Source organism: Microcaecilia unicolor, chromosome 1 (genome assembly GCF_901765095.1).
Source record: "Microcaecilia unicolor chromosome 1, aMicUni1.1, whole genome shotgun sequence".
In the NCBI taxonomy this organism is placed as follows: domain Eukaryota; kingdom Metazoa; phylum Chordata; class Amphibia; order Gymnophiona; family Siphonopidae; genus Microcaecilia; species Microcaecilia unicolor.
This window is the reverse complement of record NC_044031.1, coordinates 534,265,012-534,277,808: the sequence shown is the minus strand read 5'-3', so window position 1 is coordinate 534,277,808 and position 12,797 is coordinate 534,265,012. Positions and strand designations below refer to the sequence as shown.

At 48.1% G+C, this 12,797-nt stretch overlaps 1 protein-coding gene across 1 annotated transcript in view; it reads right to left on the bottom strand.

Moving 5' to 3' along the window:
* RIPK2 (receptor interacting serine/threonine kinase 2) overlaps window positions 1-3,678 on the bottom strand; it is a 99,656-nt gene extending 95,978 nt beyond the window's left edge. The window contains exon 1 of the mRNA XM_030216299.1: window positions 3,245-3,678. Within this exon, the coding sequence (XP_030072159.1) occupies window positions 3,245-3,513 (269 nt within the window). The 5' untranslated portion in view covers window positions 3,514-3,678. The remainder of the gene's footprint in view (window positions 1-3,244) is intronic.
* Window positions 3,679-12,797: the final 9,119 nt, after the last annotated feature.

Below are 12,797 nucleotides of genomic sequence, written 5' to 3'. Positions count from 1 at the left end.
GGAGAAAGGACACCCTTCAATAACACTACAGATTTTATGCTGCATCCCATCAAATTCACTAGATCTAGCATGTCAGAAATCTGACTCAGCTTTTCTGAAGAAGCCTTCTTTATTCCACTGCAGCTGCAGGCTGATTCAGCAGCACATCCCATACCGCCGGAACAGCTCACAAAACTAGCCCTCCAATGCTCAAAGGGAATGACATTCAAATTATATGCACGCTGTAAAAGCGAAAGCAAGGCAGAGGAACATGCTTGGTGCATGTGCAAATGAGTTTCGCAGTAAGCGCAGCTCTTGTGCGAATGCGCCAGGCAAACCCGACTGTGAAGCACACATCGGTGCCACTCTTCTGCACCTTTAAATATAAGCTTTTCAAGCTTTTATTTATTTATTTTACTTGAAAGGCTTATTTTTAAGCACAGAAAAGAGGTGCCAATGTGTGCTTTCACTTTCAGATTTTAAACTGGATATCAAAAGAAATACTGGCTTCAAACCTTCCACTGCCAGCTCCGAGCTGGCTTTATTTTGCCAGATGTGAAAGCAGGCTTTGTGCACTGTTCTCTGAGCACTGGAAAGGCATAGCAAACATCATTACATTTAAATGTAATTTGCGGCCATCTCTGCTGCGCACTTTGTTTCTACGCTAAAGCCCTCTGAGAATGTGCGCTATTCCTGCACTAACTGGCTGGTGGTAGGTTTTGGGACTCAGCTTGCTAGAATGGAAGGTTGATCCCTTGGTGGCCCCCACCTTAGTACCAAATCCCTCCCTTTTGTTTTTTCTTTCAGAAAACTACTACTGATGTGATAGTATTGTACGACATGCTTGAATTTATTATGCCTAAATGCTACACTCCAATAATTTAAATGGAATAAAAAGTAATAACAAAAATGAATTTCTACCACTACTGTACTTTATGCAAATATTGACTTTTTTTTCCTGTTTAGTATTTCATATTTGTGCCTGTCATCACCAAAATGTGTAATACAGCACTGCATGCCTTTATAGCCAGTGGCAACAGTGCCACAGTGTGATATGCTCTGGTCTCAGTGAGTGTGAGTGGCTGGTGGTGTATGTGAGTGGCTGGGGAGGGGTCATGAAGGTTCATTCTGTCCCCTTGCACTCTCTGGTTCCAGCAGTATGGCAGGCGGGAAGCCCGGGTCCTGCAATCCAAAAAGTGCATCAAATTCCCAGAATTGGTAAGCAGCTAGGATACCAGTGAGGTAAGGCTCTGCCAGCCAAAGATGACATGTTGCTAGTGTAACTGAGTGGCATAGGTAGTGGCAAACCCAGGCTCTGCTGCTGGGTGAGGGTAAGGAGGGTCACAAGGGAGAGAATAGGGAATAAGAACAGGCGGAATGTTTAGAGTGGTGACAGGAGAGAGAGGATGAAAAGGACGGCTCACATAGCAGAGAACACAGGGGAGTGAAAAGTGCAAGGCAATAGAGTGGAACCTTTATGCCCCTCCCCACCCACTCAAACTCACCTTACTCTTAGATAGCACTTGCAGGTGCAATAGCACCACTAGATAAGTACCACGTGGTTGTGGTGGGAGGGGTCATTAAGCATTGGGTATCCTATAGTGTGCCATAGGGGGGCATCTGTGTGTGTTGGGGGGGGGCATGGTTGTGGTGGGAAGGGTTATTAAGCATTGGGTATCCTATAGTGTGCATAGGGGGGCATCTGTGTGTGTTGGGGGGGGCATGGTTGTGGTGGGAGGGGTTATTAAGCATTGGGTATCCTATAGTGTGCCATAGGGGGCATCTGTGTGTGTTGGGGGAGGGACGTGGTTGTGGTGGGAGGGGTTATTATGGGTATCCTATCATGTGCCATAGGGGGGCATCTGTGTGTGTTGGGGGAGGGACGTGGTTGTGGTGGGAGGGGTTATTATGGGTATCCTACAGTGTTGCCAGGTGGGCGGTTTTACCGCCCAATTGGGCGGTTTTCCGCGACCCGCCGCGGGAAATTTTTGCCCGCGGCGGGTTGCGGTTTTTTGGGCGGTTTTTTGGCCGGCTTTTCGGCCGCGGTGGGCGGGGTTAGTTACGTGGGAGGCGGGGTTAGTGACGTTGGGAGGCGGGGTTAGTGATGTGGGAGGCGGGGTTAGTGACGGGGGAGGCGGGGTTAGTGACGGGGAGGCGGGGCCGATGACGGGGGAGGCGGGCCGATGACGGGGGAGGCGGGGCCGATGACGGGGGAGGCGGGGCCGATGACGGGGAAGCGGGGTTATTATGGGTATCCTACAGTGTTGCCAGGTGGGCGGTTTTACCGCCCAATTGGGCGGTTTTCCGCGACCCGCCGCGGGAAATTTTTGCCCGCGGCGGGTTGCGGTTTTTTGGGCGGTTTTTTGGCCGGCTTTTCGGCCGCGGTGGGCGGGGTTAGTGACGTGGGAGGCGGGGTTAGTGACGTTGGGAGGCGGGGTTAGTGATGTGGGAGGCGGGGTTAGTGACGGGGGAGGCGGGGCCGATGACGGGGGAGGCGGGGCCGATGACGGGGGAAGCGGGGCCGATGACGGCGGGGGCGGGGTTGACGGCGGGGGCGGGGGTGATGACGCGGGGGCGGGGGTGATGACGCGGGGGCGGGGGTGTCAGGGGCGGGGTTTGAGTTTGGGCGGGTTTTGGGCTGGATTTTGGGCTCCTTTAGGCTGGAAAAAAATTTTCCACCTGGCAACCCTGGTATCCTATAGTGTGCCATAGGGAGGCATCTGTGTGGTTTTGGGGGGACGTGGTTGTGATGGGAGGGGTTATAAAGTTTTGGGTATCCTATAGTGTGCCATAGGGGAGCATCTGTGTGTGTTGGGGGGTGAGGGTCAAGGATCAATGGCATAAATACCATGCAAGCAGTTGGGGCTTGGTGACTACTGTAGGGATGCCACTGGCAGGGAAGCAAGCAAACACCTGCTTTTACACTTCCCCTGCTAGAAACCAAACTGCATGTGATTTACAGCAGCTTTAAGTAGAGGAGTGTGGTAGCCGTGTTAGTCCACTCTTAAGGTTATCAATAGAAATCAAACAAAATAAAACATGGAAAAGAAAATAAGATGATACCTCTTTTATTGGACATAACTTAATACATTTCTTGATTAGCTTTCAAGAAATGTATTAAGTTATGTCCAATAAAAAAGGTATCATCTTATTTTCTTTTCCACGTTTTATTTTGTTTGATTTCTATTGATAACCAGCAGCTTTAAGAAACCGAAGGGCAGGCAGACTGTTCCTTTGAGCAGAAGGAGCCGGGAAGCGGACTCACCTCTCCACCAGCGGCCGCTGGCACTCCAGGTTCTTGACGGCCACCGGAACCCTCCAGTCAGTATGGCAAGCGATGAAGACCGTGCCGTAGGCCCCGCTGCTGAGGAAGCTGAGCTTGCTGAGTGTCTTGTAGGGGATGGTGGGGAGGGCGCAGCAGATGCCGCTGGTGCACAAGCTCGGCCTCTGGCCGCAACTGCAAGGACAGGGGGACGAGGAGCTGCAAGTGGAAGCGCCGCCGCCGCCCCCACTACTGTCCTCAGAGTGATCCATGGTTTCAGCTGACGGGGGACTGTTGGTATACCTTCATACAACTATTCTACCAGCTTGTGCCCACTCTCCTTCCTGAATGGTGGTGGTAGTAGCAAAAATAGACGTACACCAGGATTTTTTCAGGTCCTATCCTACCGCCGTACAGATTAACAGAAAGTGAAACGAAAAATCTCGGGGAAAGTTCCTATTCCTCCCTCCCCCTCTTCAACTTCTAGTTCCTGTAGTGTTCACCGCGTGATCCTCGACACCCACAGTATGGTGGCATGAAAAGCTCTGCCTTCCACGTGATTTGTAGTAGTATACAGAATTTTTGAATTACACAAGATTACACCAAAGGACTTTGGAAATGTAAGCATTCCTCTGCCCTGCAATGGCAAAAGGAAGCGTCTATTTTTACTGATGCACTTGCTTTCTTTTACCATTGCAGGGCAGTAGTACTCCTTCACATAGGAGCCGGCTCTGTGGGTGCTTCAGCACCCCAGATATTGAGAAAATTCCTTGTATATGTCCAGGGAGGGGTTATTTCCACTGGGCTTAGCACCCCCAATAATTTTGAAGAGTTGGCTCCCATGCTCCTTCATGCCACCCAGCTGCCAATTAACAAGGAGAGCACTATGTGTAAATGTTGAGAAAAACACTAATCAGCCCAAGATGTTGATAATGTTGCAAATTTGCAATACTACTACTACTACTATTTAGCATTTTTATAGCGCTACAAAGTGTGCGCAGCGCTGCACAAACATAGAAGAAAGACAGTCCCTGCTCAAAGAGCTTACAATCTACTGGGGGTGATGTTCTTTAATAACATTTTTAAAATTAAATGTATGCATTTTCCAAGTATAAATACATACCAGCTTCCTTTTCATCCATAAATGAAGTATTGTGGGTGGAGGAGTAAGCTCACTTCCGATCTTGGCGCCTCAGATTCCATTTCTTTTTTGTCTACAAATTAAGGGCCCCGTTTATTAAAGCGCGTTAGCGTTTTTAACGCACCTACAATTAGCACGTGCGCTAACCGTGTAGGCATCTATCAGGATATTGTAGGCGCATACACATAGCATGTACGTGGTTAACGTGCCTATAACGCGGCTTAGTAAACAGGGCCCTAAGCCCTGCCTGCATCTGATTGCTGTGGATGCACTGAGGGCCCGATGCTCAAAGCAAACCGGACTTGTAATGTTTCATTTAGCCTGGTTTTAGCTAGTCTAAATGAAACGTTATTGTGCAGCCAACGCACAGAGGCTTACTGCTCCTTTACACATCTGGGGGCATGTGGCTGATTATAGCATCAACAAATGTGTTAGTCTTCCAATGCTCTAAGGGGAAAAGTTAACTTTATCTTGGTTTACTAAATAGGCTCCAAAACAACAAAAAAAATTTAAAAACATTTCTAAAAAAATGGAACCTTTACTTCACATGATATTCTTAGAATTTCACTTGCATATTAACATAAAATAGATGATTAACTAGCCACAGAAAGCCTGATATGTCAGAGTTTGCTAATACATCCGTTTGAGTTTCTCAAGTGACAAGTTAAAGAGGAACCAGATCAAAAAACCTGGGGAGTTTCCAAAACTTTCACATTTTTCCACTGAAGCCTCAGACAAGCAATGTAGTGTATGTGCTACTTCCTCAATTTAAGTTTTCTTTATAGACTGAATATGCCGATTTGGGTGACCCTGTGAGAAGGACGCCCATCTCCAGATTTGTATCAAAAGATGGGCACCCTTCTCTTTCGAAAATAAGCCTGTCAGTGAAATTACATGGAAATACTTTTAAAGCAAATAGGAGGCAATATTTTTTCACTCAAAGAATAGTTAAGCCCCCGTGAACTTTGGTTGTCCCCGCGACGGAAAGCAGTTGAAGGCGCCCAAAATCGGCTTTCGATTATGCCGATTTGGGCAACCCTGTGAGAAGGACGCCCATCTCCCGATTTGTGTCGAAAGATGGGCGCCCTTCTCTTTCAAAAATAAGCCTGTCAGTGAAATTACATGGAAATACTTTTAAAGCAAATAGGAGGCAATATTTTTTCATTCAAAGAATAGTTAAGCTCTGGAACTCGCTGCCGGAGGATGTGGTAAAAGTGGTTAGCGTGTCTGGGTTTAAAAAAAGGTTTGGACAAATTCCTGGAAGAAAAGTCCATAGTCTGTTATTGAGCTGGACATGTGGGAAGCCACTGCTTGCCCTGGGATTGGTATTATGGAAAGTTGCTACTAATTGGGTTTCTGCCAGGTATTTTTGACCTGGATTGGCCACTGTTGGAAGCAGGATACTGGGCTAGATGGACCGTTGGTCTGATCCAGTATGGCTATTCTGTTCTTATGTTCTAAAAGATTCAAAAAAATGGGTGGGATTGAGGCAGTGGACAAAAGAAATGATATTAAAAACTTGGTGTTTAAATTCTATTTCAACTTTTAAGTCCTGCAAGTGGTGAAGGAATGTCATCTGGTTTAGATTCTCAAATGTTTAACGTTTGCCGGACTAAGAGGTTAGGAAAGGTCAGTGAGAAATGAGACTCTGTCCTTTGTGATTGATGGATTGCTAATGCTAGCTAGCACATCTGTATACTATTATGAATGAACAAAGCATGAGCCAGACATGCTGTAGTTTAAAAGTAGTGTAAAGCTGGTTAAATAATTTTAGAAGTTCTTGATATGTAGATTTTGTTATAAGGAATACTGATTCTGTGTATTTTAGAATATGTCTTATAAGGATGCTTATTTAGAATATGTTTAGTCTGTGTAGTTAATATGTAGAATACCTTTTTAAATCTAATGTTTGTTCAACTCTTTGCCTTACGTTCTGAGTAGGGCTGCAGTGAAAAGGTCAGCATATGGTTTGAATTTTCTGCAGTCCTGGCTGGTTTAATGTATGGAGCTGGTGGGTGAAAAAGGTCAGGAAAAGTCTTGATTAATTATAGGTAAATGTAGGAATGGTCCTGAAAGTAATAACAAACTATAGCTGTATGCCATTAAGTAAGACTGGCCCTTGACCCCTTAATGAATGCCAGAGTTTAGTTGACAGTTAGTATGAACCAGACTAGGAATATGAGAATAATAAATGTCAGATTGGCCCCTTCGCCCCTCAATGAACCTAAGTTAATCATAATAAAATGCCAAGAGAGGGGAGCCAAAATGTCTGGTCTGAGAGGCCCCAGGTCATAGGTCAGTTTAGAATGTCTGGAACCTATGTAACTGATATTTTTAAAGTAATGTACAGAGATGATTGTTTCAGACAAGGTAATTAATCTATTCTTTACCATCTGGAGAGTAAGGGGGGCTAGGAGGGACTTAGGACTGTATATAAATAAGAGCAGAAGCAGCTTACGTCAGAAGGAACAGACAGAAGAGGGAGAGACAGCAGAAGAGAAGAAGCTGAGACAGAAGCCATAACTTCCAGAGAGCTGAGAAAGAGAAGAAGAGACTTAATGCTGATGTCCTACTTTGTTTGCTGGCAAATAAAGAAGATTTCTCCCTCACTCTGGTGTGTGCTGTTTGACTCCTGAAGTACCACAGATTCTGCTAACAATAGGGGTAATTCATGCATCAATTCCTGCAACAATTCTTGGTGGCAGAGGTGGGATTTCGGACCCTGCAGAAATTTCTGGCACCCAACTGACTGAGAAACATTCGCCGGGTATGTATTCTGTATTCTGTATTGTAATCCTAGCTAGGAAATTGTAAACCAGCCCCTCACAAATTGAGGGAAGGGGAGTCTGATCAACTCTCAGCGAAGGCCTTAGTAGCTTTTAGTCTAGTGGAGATTAGAAGCGAAACCGCTTGAGCTTATCTGTATCTGAGAAATTTGAAATTGTTGGGTGGGATTTTCTGTATGGAATGTGTGATGCTTGCTTGAATGATTAACTGAGTGCGGACTTCTTATAGCTGCGTTTCCAATTAACGCAAGTTCAATTGGCCAGCGACAGAAGGAAGCGATTGTTGTTTGTGTTACCTAGTGTCTCGAGAGTGTGGACCCCTTACTGCACTCTCAAAAATTCCCTCCCTCTTTGTGTGTTGTAACTGTAAGCATTATGGGAGGGAAATCGTCTAGACAAATTGATACTCCCCTAGATTGTATGCTTAAGAATTTCAAAAAAGGATTTTTAATTAATGATTATGGACAGACTTTAAGCTCAAGTACTCTAAGAACCTTGTGTGAAGTTGAGTGGCCATCTATGGGAGTGGGGTGGCCCCCTAGTGGCAGCTTAGATATTGAAGTAATCCGGAAGGTCTACAGTATAATTGTAGGAGAACCAGAATATTCTGAACAACTCCCCTATATAGATTCCTGGGACAGCCTTGTGACTGACCCTCCCTCTTGGTTGAAAACTTATATGGGATCCCCAGTAAAATTCATGTTAGGCCGTGTTCAAAGAAAGATTAGAAAATCTAAATTGGAAGAGGGAAAGAGCCCTAGGAAGCCTACCACCCAATCGGTGGCTTCCGCCCCTACCCTGTCCGAGAAACCTATACTCTCGGATGACCCCTCAGATCTTGAGCCACCACCTTATGGCCCATTGTTGGGGTTCCGTGCCACCCCCAGAGATCCACGCCGCCCAGCCCAAGCTTCTCCAGCACAGGCTTCTCCGGATAGCTCCCCTTCTGTGCAAACCCCGTCACATCCTAGGGTGGACCTTTCATCCGGCCTCTACCCTCCTTTGCCACATTCTCCCCTGTTAACCTCCCAAGACCCGCTTTGGGCTGCACCCCCTGACTCCTCAACTCCCGACAGCCCAGCCTTTCCCTCTAGTACCCTACCCACTCATTAGGGGCCCGGCATCCCTTTCAATGGACTGAATCACCTGTGACCACCTCTCAGTCTATGAGTACCCCTTCCCATCCCTCAGGGGTTCAACACACCTCCACTGAATGGGTTAGACCTGTTGCAATTACCTTTGAGCATGATAGGAGGGTAGCTCCTAGCTCTACTTCAGGTTCCATTCCCACCTCCTCGAGAGTTCTGCCCTTGCGTCAGGTAACCACCACTCGACCGGATCCTAATAATGAGGGTCAGGTTATGCAGGCACAGGCCTACCAGTATGTACCCTTCACAACCACCGATCTCCTGAATTGGAAGACGCATTACCCCTCTTATACTGAAAAGCCTCAGGCAGTGGTGGACCTAGTGGCTAGCATTATGGCCACCCATAACCCAACCTGGACTGATTGTCAACAACTTCTCCTGACCCTCTTCACAACTGAGGAGAGGCGGAAGATTTTGCAAAATGCTGAGGCCATCACGCGAGCGCGTGCCCCCGAGAGGACACCGGACCTAGAGGAATGGGTTAGAGCTCGGTTCCCTCGTGCAGTTCCAGCTTGGGATCCAAATAATGAGCAGCACTATGAACTGTTGTCTGGCTATTGCCGGGACTTGCTGGAAGGTATGAGGAAAGGCATAAAGAGGCCCATTAATCTGGCAAAGGTTTCTGAAATTCTCCAAGGGGCAACTGAATCCCCTGGGGCCTTTTTAGAGCGACTAATTGAAGCCTACAGAACATACACCCCATTTGACCCTGAAGCACTAGAAAACCAGAGAATGGTGAATAGTGCATTGGTGGCCCAGAGTATGCCAGATATCCGGAAGAAGTTACAGCGTCAGGAGGGATTCGCAGGGATGAATACCACCCAGCTAATTGAGATCGCAACCAAGGTTTTCATTAATAGGGATCAGGAGGTGCGCCGAGAGGCTGACCGGAAGATGCAGAAGAAGGCCGACCTTTTAGCGGCAGCCATTACTAATTCCACCCTTAACCGAGGTCGACCTCTAGCTAATGGGAAGCCAAAGTGGGACCCCGGACCGCCAGCCAGGCCCCGAGATTCCTTCAATCAATCCCGGCCAAGGGGGGAGAATCCCAGACCAAGATTGGAGAGGGACCAGTGTGCCTATTGCAAGGAAAGAGGGCACTGGAAAGATGAATGCCTCCAGAGGCGCCAGGGACTGAGAAGGGGACCAGGAGATCGAGGAAGCCGAGGCCGAGTTCGAGAGGGAAGATATGAGCCTCCTGAATCTGACATCATCGGGATAGCCGAGATGGCAGAATGGGACGAATAGGACAGACCGGGTTCCTACAAACTGGGCTCCCAGGAACCTATGGTCAAGTTAACTATAGGGAGCCGCTCAATTCCATTCATGATTGATACAGGAGCTGAACATTCTGTTGTGACGGAGCGATTAGCGCCTGTGTCTGGAAAAACTGTCCGAGTGGTGGGAGCCACGGGGGTGCAGAACCGGAGGCCCTTTCTGACGACCCGTAGATGCCAATTAGGCTCACACACAGTCACTCATGAATTCCTGTATATGCCAGACTGTCCAATCCCTTTGTTAGGTCGAGACCTGCTGTCCAAGCTTAGGGCCCAAATTTCCTTTGACTCTGATGGCCAGACTTCAGTCTCCTTTCGGCCCCCGACATCCAGCCCTAAGGGTATATTGAGTTTCTGCTGCCCCCTTGAAGAAGAATGGCGGCTGCATCAGTCGCAGAGTCAAGTTGACCTACCCCTGGCAGACAGCTTTCAGGTCAGTGGGGTATGGGCAGAAGATAATCCCCCAGGGTTGGCCCGAAATATTCCTCCTGTCCATGTAGATTTACTTCCAAGTGCCCGGCCAATCCATCTTCGCCAATACCCAATTCCCCGAAAGGCTCTAGAAGGGATTCAAGCACACCTGAATCGTTTGTTATCCCATGGAATTATTCGTCCTTGCCAGTCTCCATGGAATACGCCACTGTTGCCAGTTCAGAAGCCAGGGACTGAGGACTACCGGCCAGTCCAAGACTTACGAGTGGTCAATAAATCCACTATCTCATTACACCCTGTAGTGCCTAATCCATATGTCCTGCTAGGATTGATACCTTCTGGAGCTACCCATTTCACGACACTAGACTTAAAAGATGCCTTCTTTTGTATTCGGGTGGCCCCCGCCAGTCAACTGCTCTTTGCCTTTCAATGGGAAAACCCAGTAACAGGAAGGAAGCTTCAGTATACGTGGACCCGCCTGCCACAGGGGTTCAAGAACTCCCCCACCATTTTTGGGACAGCCCTAGGACAAGACCTTAAGACTTTTAAATCTGAGCCTTCCAGGCGAGTTTTACTCCAGTATGTAGATGACCTCCTGATTGCAGCAGTGACCCAGGAAGAGTGTTTTGAGGCTACCAGAGAATTGCTGGAGCTACTCTTGGATGCAGGTTATAAGGTCTCACGCTCAAAGGCCCAACTTTGTCAGTCAGAAGTGAAGTATCTGGGCTTCTGCATTTCCCAGGGAAGTCGGAGACTGGATGTCAGTAGGAAGCAAGCAGTTGCTGCAATTCCCCAACCCAAGTCCAGAAGGGAAGTTAGGGAATTTCTGGGAGCAGCCGGATTCTGCAGAATTTGGATTCCAAATTTTGCATTGATGGCGAAACCCCTTTACCAGGCCACAAAGGGGGGTGAAAAGGAACCATTTGAATGGGGACCTACTGCTCAACAATCCTTCATTGCTATAAAGAAAGCCCTACTCCAAGCCCCTGCGTTAGGCCTTCCTGATGTGGAGAAACCTTTTTCATTGTATGTCCATGAGCGACAGGGGGTTGCTCTGGGTGTGCTGACCCAGATGATGGGATCCTGGCAGAGGCCTGTTGCATACCTGTCTAAACAGCTGGATGGAGTGGCTAAAGGATGGCCAGCCTGCATGAGGGCCATTGCAGCAACAGCCTTACTGGTCCAGGAAGCAGATAAGTTGACCTTGGGGCAAGAACTGGTTGTTAAAGTCCCCCACGCAGTTCTCACCCTCATGGAGTATAAGGGCAATCATTGGTTTACAAATAACCGCATGGTTAAGTACCAAGCTAGTTTGTGTGAGAATCCACGGATACACCTGGAAACAGTGGCTACATTCAATCCCGCCACTCTTTTGCCAGCATCTGAGGGACCACCGGATCATGACTGTATCCAAACCATGGATGAAGTGTACTCCAGTCGACCAGATCTTAAAGATGTTCCGTGGAGGGACCCAGATGTAATTTATTTCACAGATGGAAGCAGTTATGTGGAGAACGCCAAGCGATTGGCAGGCTATGCTGTGGTGACAGAGGACAAGGTGATAGAAGTAAGAGCCCTGCCCCAAGGAACTTCAGCCCAGAAAGCAGAACTTGTGGCCCTCATACGAGCTCTGGAGCTAGCAGCAGGACTGGTGACCAACATTTATACTGATTCCAAGTATGCCTTCACAACTCTACATGCTCATGGAGCTTTGTATAAGGAAAAGGGACTCATAAATGCTGCAGGCCAACCTGTTAAGTATGGACCTGAAATACTTCAGCTGCTAGAGGCTGTTTGGGCACCTAAGAAGGTAGCTGTCATTCACTGCAGGGGACATCAAAGAATAGATACTCCAGTGGCCCGAGGGAACCGCCATGCTGATCGGGTGGCCAAGGAAGCTGCTCGAGGACCCTCAGCAAGTACTGTGACTCCCCTGTTTCAAATTCGACTGCAAGAATGGAAGCCTATGTACACCCAAACGGAAGAGAAATGGGCTCAAGAGGAAGGTGCAGTAAGGAGACCTGATGGCTGGTTACATCTCCCTGATACCAGAGTTCTGGTGCCACGCCACCTAGCTTGGCCTGTAGTGTCTCAAGCTCATGACCTGTCACACTTAGGGAAAACAGCACTAGCCCGCCTACTCAGTCGAGTAGTGGTCTTGGAAGGATTGGATAGTCTGGTTGCCACTGCCTCTGCCCGATGTACTCTCTGTGCCCAGAATAATGCTCGTCAGGGACCCCGTATTCCACCAGGAGTTCAGTCTAGAGGACTAACACCCTTTGAGTCTCTAGTTATAGATTTCACAGAAATGCCCAGGAGCGGTAGGCTCCGATACCTCTTGGTTATGGTCTGTACCTTTTCTGGGTGGGTGGAAGCATATCCTACAGTCACTGAGAAAGCCACAGAAGTAGCTCGAGCCCTCCTTAGGGATGTCATCCCCAGGTATGGACTGCCCCTTGCCATAGGTTCAGATAATGGTCCCGCCTTTGTTGAAGCCACACTTCAGGCCCTGTCCCGCGCATTGCGCATTACCTGGAAATTGCATTGTGCCTATCGTCCCCAGAGTTCAGGGCAGGTTGAGCGAGCAAATAGAACCTTGAAAAATAGCCTAGCAAAGATTTGTCAGGAAACCCAACTGAAATGGCCACAGGCACTGCCACTAGCCCTCTTCCGCCTCCGATGCACCCCGACTAAAGGAACAGCCCTCTCTCCCTTTGAAATTGTGTATGGGAAGCCCCCAGCCATTTTGCAGGGAATTAAGGGAGACATAGG